At 36.0% G+C, this 21,356-nt stretch overlaps 2 protein-coding genes across 2 annotated transcripts in view; one reads left to right on the top strand and one right to left on the bottom strand.

The window, feature by feature from the left end:
- ORC4 (origin recognition complex subunit 4) overlaps window positions 1-5,833 on the top strand; it is a 99,445-nt gene extending 93,612 nt beyond the window's left edge. Inside the window, exon 14 of the mRNA XM_028477675.2 lies at window positions 725-5,833. Within this exon, the coding sequence (XP_028333476.1) occupies window positions 725-748 (24 nt within the window). The 3' untranslated portion in view covers window positions 749-5,833. The remainder of the gene's footprint in view (window positions 1-724) is intronic.
- ACVR2A (activin A receptor type 2A) overlaps window positions 3,790-21,356 on the bottom strand; it is a 93,401-nt gene continuing 75,834 nt past the window's right edge. The window contains exons 5-11 of the mRNA XM_007108046.4: window positions 18,595-18,738; window positions 16,546-16,689; window positions 15,383-15,528; window positions 13,529-13,643; window positions 10,636-10,774; window positions 7,392-7,522; window positions 3,790-6,304 (exon numbers count right to left, since the gene is read on the bottom strand). Of these exons, the coding sequence (XP_007108108.1) occupies window positions 6,110-6,304; window positions 7,392-7,522; window positions 10,636-10,774; window positions 13,529-13,643; window positions 15,383-15,528; window positions 16,546-16,689; window positions 18,595-18,738 (1,014 nt within the window). The 3' untranslated portion in view covers window positions 3,790-6,109. The remainder of the gene's footprint in view (window positions 6,305-7,391; window positions 7,523-10,635; window positions 10,775-13,528; window positions 13,644-15,382; window positions 15,529-16,545; window positions 16,690-18,594; window positions 18,739-21,356) is intronic.

The following is a 21,356-nucleotide window of genomic DNA, read 5'->3' as shown; positions in this document are numbered from 1 at the left end:
CATGGAAATTTCGGATTCTGTCCCAGACCCAGGTCTTCTAGTTCAGGAGACTGATCAGTTTGGCTAGAAGATGGTTCACATGGAAGAAAAAAGCAAAAGGTTTGAACATTTTCTTCCAGGCTTCTTAAAATATTGTACTCCTACCATCTACAGAAGAATCTTTTGTAGCATGTCTTAAAATGCAGATTCTCTGGCCTGTTCTAGGGACTAGCATTTGTCTTTCTGACAGGCAGTTTAGGGGATCCTGTGAACCCACCCCCACAGATAATGGAAAGTGTATGACGGTGCTAACTAAACCCGCTTGTATCAAAATGTGGAGCCCTAGGAGGGAGGAATGTGGGAATGGCAAAGCATCAGGAATCCATGAATTAATGCTGGTATATGTTTAAAGTGAAATTTAGTAAGCATTGAGGCTTCCCTGGTGGCACAGTGGTTGAGAGTCCGCCTGTCGATGCAGGGGACACGGGTTCGTGCCCCGGTCCGGGAAGATCCCACATGCCACGGAGCGGCTGGGCCCGTGAGCCGTGGCCGCTGGGCCTGTGCGTCCGGGGCCTGTGCTCCTCAACGGGAGAGGCCACAACAGTGAGAGGCCCGCGTACCGGAAAAAAATTTGATTGTCTATTATTTTCATGGAAGGTTTACTAAAGACAGACTCCCTATCCTTGTGCAGTTTGTAATCCTTTTAACTGTCAAAGACCTTACATTTAGTTACTGTTGTTTACAGGTGAGAAAACGAGTAACACAGTAGTGGCCCTGTCCAGAGGATTGACAGACCCTGGAATTCAACTCATTTCGTTGACACCAAAACTCAGTAATGCGTTCCTTACCATGTATTTTTAACCATGTATTTTTAAAAGTATACTCTAAAAAACTATGTACTTGGTTTTTAAGAAGTATTTCGTTTAGAATGGAATATGAGATTTCTGTGCATAAGAATAGCTCTTTAGTAGTTGCAACCTGTTCTTTGCATATCGGCATTCTAAGTTTTCAGATCACTGTCATTTACTTTTCAGCAGTGTATTATGAAAGTTAAGGCTTGCACCCTGGTTCTATGCAATGGTCTACAGATTTTTAGGGGATATTTTGCAAAAATACTTCCCATGGTGGCATCACTATTACCAGAAGCAAGGATTTTGCACTTGAGCTAAGATTGTCCCTTTAAAAATTCTTCTCAACTGTTTAGAGAATACCCTCTGCTTAAAGGCACTGACCATAAAAGCACCCAAAGAACTGTCTTGAAGATTGCAAATTTTTATCAGTTTAAGATGCCACTAAAAGGTTGAGAGCCCTCACCTGCCTTACAGAAAATCCGTCAGTATCAGTGAAAGAGCTATGAAACACACTAGAAAAAATAGGTTAGCAGAAGTCATACAAATGAAGCATGTGCCTACATTTCAAGGGCATTTTTTTCAGAGGAATGTTGATGTTCCCCTTTCCACATTCCCTAATACAGAGAAGCTAAATATACTTAAAATTTTTTTAACTAACTTCATCTCTTAAATTGCTTAAACCATCATGAATAAAATAAAAACCAAATCTGAAAAAGCCCTAGTAAAAAGCTTTCGAGAATAATGTAAACAAATATGGCTTAAAGATATTTTCATTTACTAGAGGAGGAATGTAGCCTGTTAACAGCACAATCAAAAGACTGAAAACCAGGTGAGGAGGAATGTTAGCGCCATCAGTGCAGTTTTCACTCATGTGATTCCCTCCAGGTGCCCTACCAAAAACAGGATCTTATTAAGAAAAGAACAAAGTCTTTCCAATTTTGTAGACATGCATGTGAATGGCTCTGAGGAAGAGCTGTTGGTCCAAACTTACCATATCATAATGCTATATATGTTGATTATATACTGTTAACTGTCTGAAGAATCTGTTTTGCAGAACAACGCTGTGGAAACAGTTTCGGTCTTTCCGTAGAGATTCCTTGCAGATTCCACCATGGTTTGCATTTTCATTTGGTTTTAGAAGACAACGCAGGTTCTTTCAAACCACCATAACCTAAGTGTTGCCCTTTCCTTCACCTTTACCCTAAAGAAATTGAGAATCCATGGGTGTGAACTGTGACGCTCAGTGTGACAAGGTAGGGCTCTTCCACCCCCACTTTCTTCGAAAGTCACAGGATAAAGAATTTACAACACTAAAAATGTAAATGAATGCTAGCTTCCTTGGTGATCTCTCTTAACCAATTACCCTAAGTGAAAATACCAGAATTCTTCTGTTCAACTGGTAAACTAGTTATAGTTGGGAAGAGTAGTTTATGTCTTTGATATCTATTACCTAAGCCACTTTTTTAAAATCTCCGTATGAAAAGACAAGGTAACTAAGGCCATTTAGCCTCTCTTAAAATTGGCAGGACCAACATATGTAGTTTAGTGGGAATACAATTTGTTTACACAACAAAGGAGGGAAATGCCACAACTGACAAACCTCCCTTTCACCTAGCTCCATTCTTGCAAATCTCAAGGTGTAAGCCTCACTATAAATTATAAAGCTGCTGTTCCCCTCTTTAAGAACGTATAACTAAAGAAAAACTTCATATGCAAATCATACCATATTTATTTTTTTATTTAACTTGGGAATGGAATGGGGATAGCATACATTTTATTTGTACAATATTTAACAATCACTTACCCAAGGTGGGGTTTTATGGGACTTTTTTTTTTCTTTTTTAACTTTTTGTTAAATACTTGCAGAAAAAATAGCAAGTACAATTTGACAGTAGTACAACAACCTGTGCCCAAAACACTGACAAGAAATACAGAGTAAAGCTAAAATAACTGTTTACCAATATTTTGAGAGGTAACAAATAGGATATGGGTTGAGACTGCATAAAAAATGTACTGCTGGTTGAATATCTGAGGTAAATTATGTTCAATCAAGATGCTACTTGTATCATTTTGCCCATAAATCAGTAAATAATTTTATGCACATTATACCAAATGTTCCTAAAAAGTAGTATTTTAAAAAGGTAAAAAAGAGAAACTGGAAAATATCTGTGGTGAAGCATTTTTTTAAAACAGTAATCAGTTTATTCCACTGAACTATCATCTGGCCAGGATTTTTTCCCCTACCACCTGCATTTTACTTAAATGTAGCTGTTACCTAGGAGTGAGGAAAGGGGGAAGAAGAGATTCTTTTTAGTTTCATGATATATGACTAATTTTTAAGTTCTAAACTTTTTTTTTTCCTGATTGTATTTTCGAAACATCACCATGAAGGATAGTGCAAGTTCACGGGACCAACAATTGTGAGGCACAGTCTCTGTTCTGGAATTCACAAGGTACCTGTAATAAACATTCAAACAAGAATCACACATCACATGCTAAAAACTTCCTAGCATCTAAAATACATACAAGAGCTGTGCAGGGCATAAACTTCGAAGAAAGCCAAACACTGGTTAATCCATCAGTCCTATGGCAGTTGATCATAAAGCATTCCTTACACGGAGATCTGGGCAAGGTAAAGAGTATAAGTTAGAGCAGCAGTTCTGATGGGTGTCATAAAGGCAAAATACAAGACGAATCATAAGGAGCACCATCATACACATGAGGAAAAAATTACTGGGGTCTCAGTGTACCCCAAAACAAATTTTTCTTTTTTTGATCTTTCTTTTTTCAGTATCCCTAAGCTCAAAGTTTTTATTAACTTGCCCACTTACACTGACTGTAAACCAAACATGAAAATGCCCTGCAAAAGAAAGTTTTAACAAGACTAGGTATCAGGATAGGTAGTCACTGGAACATTCTTATTTTACTGCTTATAAAAAGTATTTTTCTGTCAATGTAATTCTCAAAAGGATACAGGTTTTAAAATTGGTTAGCTAGAGTTAAGTACAATACCCAGGATTTCTAAAAATTTTTTCTAACATGAAGAGAAAACTTTATTTTGTGAATAAGTGGTCTTATAAAGTTTATCTCTAAGATTCACATAAGCCAAACATTCATCATAATATTCCCTTTTTTCTTTTGATTTTTTTTTTAACTTTTAAAAACAGAATTGTTCACAACAGGTAGAAATTAGTCTTCAGGAGATTAACAATTTTCATGTATGAACATTCTCATCATTTTCCCTTCTTAATTAGTTTCCAAGTAGAAGCAAAACCAAACCAAAAATTGAGAAGCCAAGTACTTTTTGAAATAAAGGTGAACTCAACATTGAAATGGGAATTCTTAGAAATACAACAAAGCCTTGGGTACATTACGTGACCAAGAGCACAAAGTTCTGTATGGTGTGTGGCACACAGACAACAATGCTGTTACTCTTCTTTCCCTCCCTGCTTAAAGGAGTCTGTTGACCTATGTATTATTTATAAATAATATAATTTATTATTCCCAGAGATTAAGTGCATGTTTTATGTAAAATGTAGTGTACTGTGTGGTTAAATAGCCATTTGAAGATAACACATTCACAGTGAGCTCCTGATAGTGACATGTAAAAAATTCTTTTATAAAATTAATGTATGGATTTTAAAATGACCTGACAAAAGTACATAGCATAATACTGGCTATTTGTTGGTCATCAGTAATCCAGAAATTCAGGAAATTAATGTTTTACTTTGGCCTATAAATTTGAGAAAGAATCCAATTATATTCTAATATTGTTTTGAAAAGCACTTTGGCACCTACCTACCGTCAATTCCATTTTCTTATCAAAGATAAGGCATGAACTATCCTAAACTAATATCAGGGTTAGTTGTAAAAGCAATTCGTGGGAGGAGGCTAAGCTATGTTACCTATATCAACATTGGTTACCTCTAAATGTCATTGCATATTTTAAGTTATAAGTTTAACTTGTTATCCCTGATTTGTTTTAAAGCAGTAACATCTGAAATCTGTGCTTAAAAATTTAAATCTCTATCCTAGGATAATTCTTGACATATCACAGACATCAAATATTACTCTGACAAGATGGCACCAAGCAGAAATATAGTGATAAAGTTACAAGTCTCAAAGCAGAGAGTGAGGAATTCTGGGTAATGACACTTCCTGAGGTGATCCTAAAACAGTGATAAAGAATGTCCCACACACTGTTTGGTGAAAAGAAATACACTACAATTTTACATATATAAATAGGAAAAAAAAATCTATTTTAAAAGAATAAAAATGAAGAGCTTTCCAGTGTTACAGCTCACTTTTTAAAAAATTTAAATCATGCTTTAAATTTTCAAATAGTCCCCAAGCACAGCACACCTAGAAAAATATGTAGGTAAGTAAGTATGCAACATTTTGGGAACTGGATATAAGATGAAGCTTTAAAATATGGGAGAAAGAGGGTAAAGACACCATTTTTTCATTTCAAAAAACACTTTTTTTTCCTTAAATCACAAGCTAGCACAAGAAAAGCTAAAACACTGCTTTACGAATGGCCACTTACTGTTGGCACTAAGCATAGCTTACCTTTTTTCTTAAATAACACAGTGAATTTGTAATACCTTGTTACAAAACGGGTCAATTTATTATTCAAATTTTGTTAGTGTTTTCAATTTTATAATTTAGCAACCGTGGAACTGAGGTATACCTTGTTGAGGGAGGTTAAAGTAATGCTTGGAAGCCTCTTTACTGTACCCCACTTAGATGACTTTGTTTATGTACACAGAACAGCAGCACACTAAACATTCACAAGCTGTGTCATATTGGCATTACAATAGTCATTTATAGAAACACAACAGCAAATGCAATAAAAACAAGTTACCCTTTTTAAAATCTGAAATGAAAAGTTTTTGATTTAAAAAAAAATAGCAGTAGTTCATTTTAGGAATTAGTGTCTTCGGACAGACATTAAGAAATCTGATGTCAGTTTTCAAACACTTGATTAGCCAGGTCCAAAAAGATCCTTGATTTGGAGAGGGCCACATTCTTCATGTACACTTCTTCAAAAGTTTCTTTCTTTTTAGAGTTTGCAACTTTTCTCTTAGTCTCATGTCCTTCATGTCTCTGCTACAGGCAATGCCATTAAGTCTCCCAGAGCCACCTTTTGAAACGAGGGTCTTCTTTCTGAGATGTCCAGGAGACATCCTACTCATTTCACACAGAAAATAAACTGTAAGCAGTTTCGTTAGCAGCTCCAGTTCAGTCCTGTTTCTCAGTGTGTACACATGGTGCAACCATCATAGACTAGATTCTTTGGGAGGAAAGTCAACATTTGTCACCATTGTGACCACTGTTACAATGTCCTCTGTGGTAATGATATTTGTTAGTCTTTGCATCTGAGTAATTCTTTCACCTACACATCCAGCTGATAACCTGGCTTCTGCATCGTGATCCCAACATTCTTCTATTGTTTCACAGAGCATTGCCATTCCCTAAAAAGGAAAAACACATTCAAACACCACATCAGTTTTTGTTTTCTACTAGGAAATAGACTAAAACTCTCACAAAGAAATTGCCATTTTTGTGGGTTAAAGAAAGTTTCAAAATTAGCCAAGTTTGATATTTGTCAGCATTCACTTTTGAGCATCTATTATACGCAGACACATGGAGAAAAGCACTGAGAGAAATCAATATTTTTTCTGAGCTTTGGGACTCAGAGCAGGTGATTTTTTTTTTTTTTGGGGGGCGTATAATTGCTTTACAATGTCATGTTAGTTTCTGCTGCACAGTGAAGTGAATCAACTTATGTATACATATATCCCCTCCCTCTTGGGCCTCCCTCCCCCCCCCCCGACCCAATCCTACCCATCTAGGTCTTCACAGAGCACTGTTTCTTTAATTCCAAAAATCCCTGACCATTGTTCATAAACCAGGTAATTTAAATGCTAACCTTTGAATTGGATTCAAAACCAAGGCTTTAAGAAGTTTACCAATTTTTGTTTTCTTAGTTAATCTCAGCATTTCTACCTTGCAGTTAAAGTAGGAAAAAAGGTTAGAATGCCAACCTTAAGGATTTTCTGCCTGGCTTTATGCATGTTTCTAATTATATCTAGACCAAAATAACCGAGGCAGTTTTGTTCCAGCCTTCACCTACCTAGTCTCTTAAGTTCTTAACTTGAAAATCATCCAGTCCCAAATCAAAATGCAAAAACTGTCATGGAGAGGAGAAAACTGGGCACTTCACTTTCTTAAATGACCTGGGAAGGTGGTGATCAGCAAGGCTACCCGACTATCTGCAGGCTCAGAGCCAAGCACTCCTCCCCCTGGGAAGATCTCCAAATGGGGGGCACACTCATCTGCACAAGACCACAGAGCTGAGCGCCCCAAGGCTCTGACCTCACCGTCTCCCTCACCAGTGTACATAGCCTTAATTCTGTTGTTTCTAGAACTCTAGTTCAGAATATCCTGTATGAAGACCACCACGTCAGAAAAAAAGAGAAATGTGCAGAGATATCAATCATTCCTCTGAAAAACATTTTTTATTGGAAATTCAAGTGCAAAGCTAACTATATAACTTACAGCATGTTTCTGCCAATAATCTCTTAGAACAGGCCTCTTTTTTTTATGCACAACAACTTCCTGCATGTCTTCAAGAGAGGGATGCTGGCCAATTTCCTCCTCAAATGGCAACATGTACTCATCTACAGGTCCTGAAATGTAAAAAAAGGGGAAAAATCATTTTAATTCAAATCTTCCTAACTTCCAAACTGGAACAGGCTTTCTAAAACACACTCTGTATCACCTTTTCCCAACTGTCATATGCTATAGTGACAGGAAACAAACGAACGCTCAACTGTACTTATACCGCAGTGTGACGCAAACTTTAGAGGAAATCAGAAAGTCTGTAATTTGGCGTGTAACTCTGCTAAGGACTGTGAAAGGAGCTTTTTTACCTGTTGTATAAGGAATGCCTATCTCTGTTTGTATATAGCACATAGGGAACCATGGATCTCTGCATATTAAGGACATAATAGCTCTTTAAGGTACCCACTCCTCTTGCAATTCAGATCAGACTGTAAACAGTAGTGCTTTCATCTCTGAAGATTTTGGGTTTGGTCTGCTATAACCATCTTTATTCTGACATGCCCAAACCCCCTACACACTCCACACGAGTAATTACGTACCCCAGAGTCACAACTCTTCTCTGCCCTCACAAGAGCTGCCAGATATTGTTTTTTAAAAATCACAAATGTACTCTACAAAAAGGGTTCCCAACAAATCAGAATGTGCCTTCACAGACGAGCAAGATTTATTCTACAACATGTTCCTTTTTTTCTTAGGCGTACTCAAATATACAAATTCAGTTAGGAGTTCGTAATATCTAATACTTGATGAGCACTTATGCTGACCAGGAACTTTATATTATTTACTTCCATTTTATCGTCATAGAGTGAAGGTGGCATTACCCTATTTTACAGATAAGAAAGCAGCTCAGAAAGAAGTTCCATAATCTGCACAAGGGCATACAGCTGTTAAGTGATAGAGTTGGAATTTGAATCCATCTCAGTGACTCTAAAGTCTGTGCTTTCAATCACTAAACTGTCTCCCCTTGACAGAAATTGGTCACTAATGAGCAATTTCAGTGACCAGATGTGTCTATATAGACATAAACCTTGTACAAGTTCTCAAAACACACCAAATACTCCTGCATAGAATATAAGTTATAAGCAGCTGATCAAGAAGGAGGACATCTAACTCAACCCTGTCTAAATATAAGAATCCTTGATGGCTGGATAGTCAGTCTCTGCTGAAGCATTTCCAATCACTTAGAGTACTGACATTCTAAGGTGTCTATTTAACCCTTGCTACTCAGTGTGGTCCACAGGTCAGCAGCACTGCCACTGATGGGTAGCTTGTAAGAAATGTAAATATCAGGCCCCACCTCAGAACTACTGAGTCAAAATCTGAATTTTAACAAGATTCCGGGGAGTTTGGTTTGCACATTAAAATTTGAAAATCACTGAACTGAACCATCAACAATTAGCCATCAAAAAAATTGAAAAGCACTTACGTTAGCAGTGTTCATACTGTCCCCTCTGCTTCAATTTCTGACTTGAATCAGAAATGCCTGACTCTGCAATTAAGTATTTCATAGCACGTGCAAGGCATTTAAGAAATGTAAGCATCTATCCTATTCTTTTTCCGTAAAAACTTCCCTGATAACCTCTCCTCCCCACCAACAAAGCAAGTCCTCACACCTCTAAACTCCCATAACACTCTCTTAACATTTCTCAGGTATTAACATTCATCCAAAAACATTTACCTATGTAGACAATTCATACTTACCTTACTCTGGAGTTAACTGTCCAGGATACATTTTATCACCTTAACTAAACTGTATATTACTTGTGTATCCCCCATAACACTACATCCAATTGGCTTGCTTTGGAGAGTTCATATTAATGAAATTCTTAAGAAATATATTTTCCTGTAACATCTGCCATCTAACCTACTTGTGCCACCATAAATGCACGCAATAAATACATTTTTTCTTCCACTTTGAGCCGAAACACACTGAACAGCTTACTCTTCTTCCTATAGACTTCTAAGTTAAAATTATATCCAAATTGCTTCCACCTTTCTTAGCTTCTGGATCCATTCCCATGCCAATTTTGGAAGACTGAATGGCTGGCTGTCCATTCCTGAGCACTTTCCACTAAATTCCCTTTAAAAGCAGAGTATCCCAAATCAAGTTTCATATACCAGAGGTAGTCTGTCCTACACTGAGAAAGTATTAACAGTACTCAGAAAATATTCTTATAAACATAGGTTAAGATGGTTATACCTTTTATAAATTAAAATTTTAAAAGATCAAACTAATTTACTTGGTTTGGGAGTTTAATAGGAAATTTGCCTTATATTCTCATATCCAAAAAAGTGTAGTATAATTGGAGAGAGTACAGACCTTCTGAGGAGCATTAAAGACAATACCTACAATGCTATAATTCTAATTCTGTCACACTAGGAATATAATATGCAGGTTTATAATGAGTCAATCAATGTAAATATTTTTTGGACTTGAAAAGGACTTCAAGAACAAGGACTAGGAATCCCTTAGAACCAAGGTGATGTGCTAGGGAATGTAACTTATGTTCACAATAATGTCTACATCAGGTCAGACTTAAAAAGCTTTAAGGAGGCAGAATCTAACGTGGTATAACACACGCTCAGCTCTGGGTCATGGAGGATAGGATGGTAATTCAATCCATCACGGGAAGGCTGAACAGACAGCCTGAGTATCCTGGGAGGCAAAATCCCCCGACTCTATATGCACCTCCTCTCACCCAAGAGTTGACTTTAACTCTTCGGTGTCTCAGGACCCTCGTGATCTAACCAAAGTAGCAGCCCTCTCCCTGAATCTGGATCAGAGTTTCAAATCTTGATTTCACCACTTATCACTCTGCAGCTAAAACAGACAAGCTATTTAATTTCTACTTAAAATTTGAGCGTCAAATTCCTCACAACTGAGGTGATAATTACCTCCAAAGTTGTTTTAGGAAATAAGCTAAAGGTATGTAAAGTGCCCAGCAAAACATCTGGCAATGGTAATGGATCAATACATATCAGTACCTTTCCTCTCCTGCCCTCCCCATCCCCTGCCTCCTGAATTTTCTTTATGCTACCACCTCTGGGAGTCTATTTTTAAAAAATTGTACTTTAAAATATTACCTTTGAGAGTAATCAACCCTTTTCATACATGTGTAGTAGGTACAGGTATACATATATATGTATATGTCTTTTAAAAAAATAAATGTTCCCTTACCATCTGCAGCAGTACAGCGAGAAGCCAGTTCCCACAGGACTAATCCCATGGCGTACATATCTATCCTCAAAAATGCATCCCTTTGGAAGTTTATAGCACCCTCTAATACCTCTGGAGCCATATACCTTCGGGTACCAACCTGAAAAAGATGTTGAAAGCAAGCAGCACTTACTAACTCTGTGAACTAACATTTTATGATTTTGTAAAGAGAATCAAAACCTAGTGTGCTCTAACATCAGGTAAGATAACTAAATTATGACTACCAAAATTTTATTCCATTTCAAGTAATACAACAGCCAAGACCCTGGAAACAGTGGATGCAACCATCAGTAGGGACTGCTTAAATAAGAGTACTATGCAGCTCTTAAAAAAAAACATGAGGTAAATCTATAAGGACAAATATGGAAAGACTTCTAAAAATACTGTAAGATGAAAACAGCAAAGAACAGAGCAGTATATATACTAAAATACCTTCTGGATACACTTAATAGATATATCAACAGACATTATGCTGGTCTAGGCTTCGACTTTTTCCCCCTTCTGGAAGTAATCACAAGAAACTGAACAATGGTTATTTGTGGAGAGAGGATGGAACAGAGAAAAAAAAGCTGTATACTTTTCAACTGGACATTGTTTGAAATGTATCTTTTTAAAAAAAATACTCCTTTTGAGGGTTTCTCTTTCTCTGTACGAAAAAAAAAAAAAACCTAATAAACAATACAAAACATAAAACGAATTAGCCAAGTAAAGGATGGATAAACTTTTTAAAGTTCTGTTTCCACAAAATCTATGTATTTGTTTCTTCATGAATTCTGTCTTAAATTCTTTATTGATATCTGTCCCTAACAATCTGGTATTTCTTAGTAATTTAACTATGGTTACTAAGCTAGCACAGCTAACTTTCGTTGGTGCTTGACAAGATTAATATATGAACACTTAAATAATTTCTGTGAGATAGGTGGTTAGATTAATCCACTTGAGTTTAATAGGTCTAGGGAGCGGCCCAGATACTGGTATTTTCAAAAGCTCCATTGTTAAGTGACTATGATCTATAGAAGTTGGGCAATTATCTGCAAATATAAAGAGATGTTTAAGAAAAAATAAGGATCACCAAGACCCTGAAGTTCAAAAACCCGAAGTTTTTAATTCATTTAATAAGGAGAACACTTTAAAGAAAGGGTAAAAAGGTAGCTTTGCCTTTTTTGCTACTTTAAATAACTATTTTAATTGTACTGTAAGCAAGCTTTTCCCAAAAATCTACTTTTCTCCTGAAGATAAATGTATGCCTTCCAAAGTACTTGTCTTGTGAAATGATGACATCTTCCTTTTTAGTGTAAATGTCCTCTCTTTTATAAATTGATGATGATATTAGAGAAAAATGTTATTTTTTTTCCAGTGTTCTTTGCAATATATAAAATATGCAATAACAAGCATTTTGAAACTTTCTGGTCCATGAAATCTAAAGTCAAGGAATCAGTGATGTATTATTCATTATTATATATATATATATGTAATTATAATGTATTATTAGTTATTTTTACCCTCATCATGTAAGCCAATCATGAGGGCATTAAAAGATATGAATGAAGGGAGATTAGTTTGGTGCTTTGCCATGACCTAGAGGGGTGGGATAGGGAGGATGGGAGGGAGGCTCAAAAGGGAGGGGATATGGGGACACAGGTATGCACATGGCTGATTCACTTTGGTGTACAACAGAAACTAACACAGTACTGTGAAGCAATTATACTCCAATAAAGATCTATTAAAAAAAAAACTTGGAAAAAAAAAAGATATGAATGAATCCCCAAATTCTTTTCTTAAAAAGGGGGGAGGTTTATAAGGTGCCAAAGGATTAAACTCTTCCCAAAATTTAGTCTTAAGGTAATCAAACAATCAGCTCAGAAGCCTGGTCCTAGGCTTCCTGCACAATCTCCCATCTCAGTTACATTCTCCACAAAACTGCCTTCCTTCCCAAATACATATGTTGTCAACTTTTCTAGAACTATGACTGCTGACTAAATTCTTAAATCATTAATCAATGTTGCCAAAATTTGTTGTGCTATGTTCTTGGAGGTCAGTAGGACACACTGGGCAAAAAGAAAGCCGAGAATCAGATGATCAAATAATTTGCCTGATTTGAAAGATGAAGTAATGATTGTGCAAAATCATTTGGCTTTGTAAGGAAATGTCACCTTTCAGGTCAAACTGGTTTGAAAACACCTTTCCTAGAGCCTCAGTTTCTGAGAATAAAACGTATGGATAATGTTCTTTTCCTCTTTGGCTTCCTTAAAGGCTCCCATTGCTGAGGTCTCTGTGCAGACCTTGGTTAGTAGAGTTAAACTCCTTGCACAGGGCCTTAGAAGTGCTCTGAACTCTGGAGAGAATTCAGAGAAAAGCTATAAAGTTGATTAAAGAGTTAAAGAAGCAGTAGAGACCAAGAAGCAAGAAACTATCATTGCTGTCTGGAAAAACAGGCACTAGATCTTAGTACATTATAACATGAATAGTGACTGATTATTCTTCCATTCCTCTTAAGATAGTGAGAGAATTAACAAGTTAAAACTAGTGAGTTAATATTAAGAACTCCCTAAAAGAATGAGGCCTATTAAAATGTGTTGGATTCTTCTTTATTAGTTTTAAAAATAGACTCCTATGACATCTAAATTGTTTTATGAATTGCTTGATCTAAACCACCTGAGGTCCTAACAGTCCTTCATCACCATATGAAAATATCTTCCTCAGCAAATTTAACATATTACTCTTGAGTCATTTTTATATTAGATACCAATTTAAGAACCAGCATAATAATTTTAGACCAACTGATCCCAGATGCCATCTAAGAAAATATGGGACAAGATTATTTTTTCTTACAGTTTACAGTTATCGTCCTTACCTGTCCATGGGTATCACCTGCGGACTTGCCAGCCTCAAACTTTAACGCCAACCCAAAGTCAGCAATGCAAGCTGTCAGATTGTTTTTCAACAGCACATTTTTACTTTTGATGTCCCTTGCAAATAGAAAGATAAAGTATTCAAATTCAGTTTAAACAAGTTATCTTTAAAATTTTTTGACTGTAAGTAGGAAGAGAGACTATGTATGCTTTAAAAAAATAGTTATTTCAAAGTATGAAATACAGAAAAGGGGAGAGGGACAAAAAGTTTAAGTAAAGTCTCCAGATAGCTTGAAGCACAAGAGTACAGTGACCTAGTCCTATCCATTACCTGGACAGTAAGAAGGAATTCTCTCCATAAAGCAGTTTTATAAAGAGCTGCCATTCTAAAAATACTGTCCAGCCTACATGTTATCTATGTCATTCCTAACTACCAATCATAAAATTGTTGTTTTTTAAGATAATAAGCATATTTCAGAGTTTATAGTTAGAAACTCTCATTGACACTGAAATTTAAAAACCAAAATGAAAGAATTTTCAGTAATAGCTGAATTGGAGCTTTTTGCCTATTGGCATAGGCCTACATTTTAAAACGGTCCCTTATTTTAATGGTTCTTATTATATTCACCAACTTGGCTGTACAAAAGCATCTCTACGAATGTATAAGAGAAATTTTTCACCATAAACATACACTGCTCCAGCTGGATCCTGGTGTTCCAAAAAGAGTAACCATTTTAAGGCAATCAGATGTCTTCCTCTACACATTAGCCTCAACTAGCTCATCCTAGGGCTTACTATACCCCAGTAAGCTCAGTAAGCTTGTTTACCCCAGTAAACACACCGGTACCATGAGCAATGGTAAATTTATGTGTGCAGACACAGAGACCAAGTGTAAGACAGAGGACGCATAGATAGACAACCACAAAGGCTACAAAAGTCAGTTTTAGACTCAAACGATTTTTAGGGACCCTACTTATAATAACCTTTGGGGGTTCCAAAGGATTAGTTCCCTATAGGACTAGGTGAGGCGAGCAAAAATCCAGGAAGAGGCGGTTAGACTGTATGTAGGTAGGTGAGAAGGGAAGCTATTTCTGAGGTAGAAGTCATTTAAGGTTTTCAAAATCAGAATCTACATTAGAATTGGAATAAAAGTAATGCCTCCCAGCAACCTAAGACACCACCTGATGGCACTCAACTAAGTATTTGTTAAATGAATCAGGTAATTTAAAACATCCATCTTCAAACTGAATATAAGATGACAGATTGATCCCATGTTCAAGGAAGTTAAATACACAATGGCAAACTGAATCCCATGTTTAAGGGAACTAACGGTTTCCCTTTTAAGGATATGACAATTGTTGGGTCCAAGTACTATTTCTTGACTGAAAAAGAAAATTTAGGAAACCCAATTATTCAAATAATACCTCCTTCCACCTCAACTTAGGTAATGATCACATGGTCATTCAAAACACAAGCAAAAAAGATACTCAAAATCTCTCCTGAATTACATCCCCTTATACCTATTTATAATCATCTTTGAAGTAAATCATGTTTTGAGGTAAAACAAATTTCTCCTTTGAGACAAAGAAAATACACTTTCATTCTTAACTATGTTTTCGGAAATGAGACAAATTGCAACATAAGTCAATAATTAACCTTTGATAATGATGTTAATATATATATTAGCCAAAATACTTCCTGGCCAATCTCAAAGCTAATTTGAAAAACAAGTGAAAATCAATGCCTCCTATAGCATGATTAGGTAACTAGGGGAAAAATAAATTTTGCCCAGGGGACTGAAAGTTTAAATAATAAATACTGAATTATTGGGTAAAATAATATAAATTTAGCTCTACCTGTGAGATATGGCGGGTTTGTGGCCATCTTTTAGGCCAGGTATATCCTCATGTAAATATGCCAATCCTCTAGCCATGGTTTCTGCAATATGACACAATTCATTCCAAGAGACCACATTAGCCTTAAGAAAGTCTGATAGTGAACCCTAAAGAAAGGGGGAAAAAAAACAACTTATGTTCTTGACAAAAGCCATATGTATATGGAGACTTTCCTTTTTACTTTTAAGAGGTCATGGAAGACAACATAGCTTTCCTTTCAGTGAATAATATCCAAAATGCAATCTTTCTGGAATGGTTCAAGTTTCACATTAATAAACATTTGAAAGGAATACCACTAATCTTTAAAGGTTTGCTACAAGCACAGTCGGTCAATTTCCCATTGAGAAGGCAAAATTTACAAAAAAAAGAAAAAAAAGATTATTGAAAATCTAAAGTTCTAGAAAATATTTTAAAAGTTAAAATATACTGACTATAGAGATGTTATAAATAGGACTAGGAGAACAAAAAATTAAAACATATGAACAACAACTAACCTAAAGAATCTTCCTCTAGAGATTACTGCCAACCTTTTAGTCAAGAATTAAGGGAATTAAAACAGCCATTTTTTTCTGACGGTGATGAAATTGATTGCCAAGAAGATCACAATTTCCTACTTCATTAATGTCATACTAACTCTGAAAGCAGAAAAATTGAGGAAAAATAGCAAGTGTGTTTTGGTGGTCATTACCCTACAAATCAGTGACTGATCAAAGATCAGATAAATTTCCTGACCCTAGTTTTGCACTAAGTGACATCGATTAAAGAATTTTAAGAAACAAAATTCAAGCTGAAAAAATGTCTCATGTAATAAAAGTGGACAGTAAATGGTAAATGAAAATTCCTAAGCATTGGCTATACTAAAATAATTATTTGTAAGAGAGGTAATTGCAGCACAAGAAATCAGGGAAAAAAGACTAGTATTATATAAGTAGAGGGTTAGTTGAAAAAGTTGTCATCTTTGTTCTTCTATTAAATAAATCATTTTTAAAACAGGTTTTTATTTATAAATATTAACCAACTATAATAACACACTCTTCCCAGAAAAATAAGTGAGGGCTTTGTAGCCAACATTAGGAAGTAAGCCAACCCTGACTTCACTGAGTTAAAATGGAAAGTAGTTTTACCTTTTCGTGAAATGCTGTGATTAGCCAAAGATCCACATCAACACTGGTGCCTCGTTTTTCTGCACCAATGAACTGTAATATGTTCTCATGCTTCATTCCAGGCAAACTATAGACTTCATATTCATTCTGCCATGACTGTTTGTCCTAGAGTTAAAAAGAATAGTAAGAATGCAAAGAACACAGGCAAATAAACCATATCTAAGAGATTACTCAAGTAAGTTCTAAAGCAATTTTTTTTAAGGCTAAGTATTAAGAGATTCTTTGGTTTTGTTTTGTCCTGTTTTTTAATAAAAGAAAACTTTGACAACAGGTAACAGTTACATACCAAATGCCTGCCCTGCCCCATTCCTTCAAACATACTTTTTTGTGTTTGTAATTTGTAAACATAGAAGTTGATCAGAAATACTGCACTTCTGAATCCTAACAATGGCAACACATTCCACATACAAGTTAGTACTACAGTGTAATTTTATCACGGTGTGAAGTTACCTGTGTTACTATTAAGAATAATCTCTCTGAGAGATGAAATTCAGGGAGAATGACTTCATCTAAATAGAAAACAAAGTTTTTTCAAACACTAACAGCATGTCAAACCTTCTTAACAAAATGTTTAGAATACCCTGCAGAGTCAATAAGAGAGCAATGGGGTATAAAAATGCAATACAATAATTTGAAACACCACAGATTCACTTGTGCCTGCAAGTGATCCATGCCTCTTACATGTCTACTTATAAAGGATTAGTTTCTTTTCACAATGGGAGAATAATGAAAGTGGGAGGCACCATAGCATAACGGTTAGGAACCCTCTGGATCCAAGCTGTCTAAGAACCTTTGGCATGTTACATAATCATTCAGCTTCCTGATCAGCAAAACAAGGACTGCAGTGTGTGCCTCATAGGGTTGTTGTATTATGCATATATTGTGTGTTACATTATATGTATGGGTAATAATACATATTAGTGGGTACTCACATATGTAAAGTACCTCTATCTGACACAATAGAACCATTCAGTAAAGTGTTAGCTACTGTTGTTGTTGTTACTCTTACGTTAATAGCATCCAAATGCGCTTCTCTAATTAAGCTTCCTCACATGAAATAAGAACCCTGATCTTCTTTGTGAATCTTGGCCCAAAAGACTTTTCTTTTGAGAACTAAACTACAGTTAGCAGTATCTGCGTTGCTACCAAAAAAAATGTAATAAACTTCTTCACAGACTCTAAGAAACAGACTTTCAAGGAGGTAAGAGGGCAAAAATCTAGGTATATTAAGACAAAGAAATTGAATAATTTTGGTATAAGGAAGGTCTACTATACAGGTGCAGGGGTGAAGCCTGCATCAAAAAACCCAGCAAGGATCGCAATACCATGCACGGCATTAGCCACAGGTGTGTATAAGCAGAAGACAGGAACAAAGGAATTACCATAGATCTATACCACCAATAGAGCAAAACTAAAGAATATTTCAGAGGTGCATGAGACCAGGGTTTTATAAGGTTGGCCCCCTTTAAAAGAAAAACAAGTCAACAGTAAACCAATTATTTGGAGTCTTGACTCAATGCCTCTGAAAATTCACCAAACAAAATCTGAAATGATTGCACCAATACTCAAAGTAGAACAAAAATGAATCAGTCCGGTAATATATCTCCAAACAGCAATTCTAAAAAAAAGCACACTACTCTTTCACTGTTCTGTTTGCTTTTTCTGATAATGTCAAGGGGACATTAAACGTTAACCACTCAGACAATGAATTGTATTTTTTAATTAGAATCCTCATCTTCACTTTGCATTTCTGTAGAATTTTTACTGGCAAAAAATCTCCTATATGCTCATGTATTGTAATTCCACCACTCTAAACAAACATGACTGTTGTACCATTAATTTCTCAGATGAGAAGGCAGACATAAAAGGGCTAACCACTTTCCCCGGTATCACAAAGAACCACCATGAAACATATGGCTTGTGTTTTCAGACTGATTCTGAGTTACAATGACCTAGCCAGTTGCATCTTTTTAAAAATATATGCGGACTAGAAAACTGCAATAAACATACCTGTATTGGAAATATTTTCACAGCCACATATTCATTGAGTAACTGGGCTTTCCACACACAACCAAATCTTCCCCTTGCTTTCACTTCTAGTAACTGCAGTGGCTTCAAACCTAGTAATGGAGAAGGAGGGGGTGGTCCTGGGTCCTACAGATAAACAATAATAATATTATCTAAAGAGCAGCACATGACACATCTCGCTTCTAAATATCAGAAAAACATGAGTATACTGAGGAATCGATTGACAGAAACGGTAGACACATACAAATGACATTAACTTCAATCTTGCCAAAACTGAATTCTCAAGCATTACTAATTATCTATAGTGATCAAAAAGCAAGAAACTTGAATTAAGAGTTTTCATAATAACATTCCTATTGCTACATACATACATACATATATATATATATATATATATATATATATATATATCAGGAGAAAAGATCTAAAATCTTTTTGATCCAGTCTCACTAATTCTCCTAAGATTTTTCTGTGACCTTCAGGATATTACTAACGGTATTTTAATTTCATCCAGTTGATTATTCCTTATAGAATAAGGATTTGAAAAGTGCCAGATACAGCAAATTATGGCTATGTCTCAAAGAAACCACTCCTCAAAATCCATTACTTTCCCCAGTGAGTGTTTAAATCTTTCTTCATTAATATCAGAAATACCCACAGCTATTCTCAAACACATTACAAATAGGTATTTCAAATAAAAAGCACATAAAAGGAATATGTAAGTTAGTGTTGCTATAACCAATCTGCTCCATTCATTCTAATTTTTCCACCCAGTAACAATTTATCCCTTTGCTTATAATTACTTCCCAGAATTGATCTGAAATAATATTAGTATTCTGGGACTCATGGGCAAAGAAAGTACAAATAATTCAGAAAATAAGTGGTCATCATATTAGATGATAAGGTATAGTAAATGAAAGAGAAGTATACTGCTATAGTTAATTTTTTAAATGGAGCAACTATAATATATAAATAGGAGTACAGCATCACCAGGGAATCCTCCTATACAAAGTAGAGTGGCTACCCTTCGCTGAAAACATTGTATTAGTTAAATATCTGCAACTAAAGCAAGAGGTAGAAAGCCTTTTGGAAAGCTTCCAGAGGAAAGTAGTAACATGTTTGAAGGCCTGTGTAATGAGTATTGTTAGGAAGAACTAAAATTTCTGTGGCAACAGCAACAGACTTTATGACACCGGGTGGCACCTAAGACACTTGGAGATTGTATGTCACTCCTTTATCAATGCATGTCTCTCTGCCTTTACTCTCCTTCCTTAAAACAAACAAACAAACAAAAACCTCCTCTTCTAATGCCTCAGGACAGTTAGTGCTCCCTTTAGGCATTATTCAGCCCCTGGATGCCACTCAAGATTTTTTTAAGTTGGCATCTATATTAGAAAGACCCTCAGCAACAGAAACATTGCAAAGTATTAAAGAGAAAAAATAATGTAATTTCTTCTTTTAAAGTAGACAATCTTTCTAAAATGGTTTGAGAATTCCTATTTTAAAACAGTATGATAAACCAGAAGACTTCCTGTGACCCATTTTAACATCAGATATTTATTTTTTAAATGTCTGCAAAAGTTGCTTTTCCTTCACACATTCAAAACATGAAAGGTTAGTAGAGCTAAAGATTATTTTAGTTTAACAGAGTGACAAGTTAAGAAAGTCAGATGTACATCTTACAGAAGTATGGCCTCTCAAATTATGATTCTCAGTGGGAGGGGACACAAGACGCTCTGGAGAAGTTTTACCAGAACTGAACCCTCCCTCCCTCATTCCTTGACTGATCATATACATCTGCAATAAGAGACCCCACTGATCGGAGTATATGACTTATGTGAATGTGGAGACAGGAGGGAACAAGTTGAAACCACTCTTCTAGAGGCAAAACCACTCAGTGCTCTAAGTTCAAGAATTATTGGATAACTGCATAAAAGAATAATTATGCTAACTAAACAAAGTTCAATTTGAAAAACTTTAAATAACTATAAGGTTAAAGTCAATGACTCCCCCTCCTTTAGATATAAGTTAGAAAAGTTGAGTTTTCAAAGCAGGGATGACAAAAACTAAAGTATGCGGATAAGGGTTGAAAGCTGAAGAGGGAAAATAACCAGGTAAAGAATAATATAGCACTATATGTAAACACTAAAATTTTTAATAAGTTGACTGATAATGTCTCTCTATATAACATACACATTATCCATTCTCTATTCTAAAGAGTACCAACCATATGGATATGATTCAGTCTATAAAATAGGATTTAGATGACTTAATCCACATCTCAAATTAAGAATATGTCGGCAGTTCAAAATAAGACTTTACTCTGTATGACAGACTCTAGGTCCATCCACCTCACTACAAATAACTCAATTTCGTTTATATGCCATTGTATATATGTGCCACATCTTCTTTATCCATTCATCTGTCGATGGACACTTAGGTTGCTTCCATGTCCTGGCTACTGTAGCTTATTCATGTTGTTATAAAGCAGAAACTAACACACCACTGTAAAGCAATTATACTCCAATAAAGATGTTTAAAAACAAAAAGAATGGGCTTCCCTGGTGGCGCAGTGGTTGAGAATCCGCCTGCCAATGCAGGGGACACGGGTTCGTGCCCCGGTCCGGGAAGATCCCATATGCCGCGGAGCGGCTACGCCCGTGAGCCATGGCCGCTGAGCCTGCGCGTCCGGAGCCTGTGCTCCGCAACGGGAGAGGCCACAACAGTGAGAGGCCCGCATACCG

The sequence above is a fragment of the Physeter macrocephalus genome, chromosome 2, assembly GCF_002837175.3.
Source record: "Physeter macrocephalus isolate SW-GA chromosome 2, ASM283717v5, whole genome shotgun sequence".
In the NCBI taxonomy this organism is placed as follows: Eukaryota; Metazoa; Chordata; class Mammalia; order Artiodactyla; family Physeteridae; genus Physeter; species Physeter macrocephalus.
This window is presented reverse-complemented; position numbering and strand designations above follow the sequence as displayed.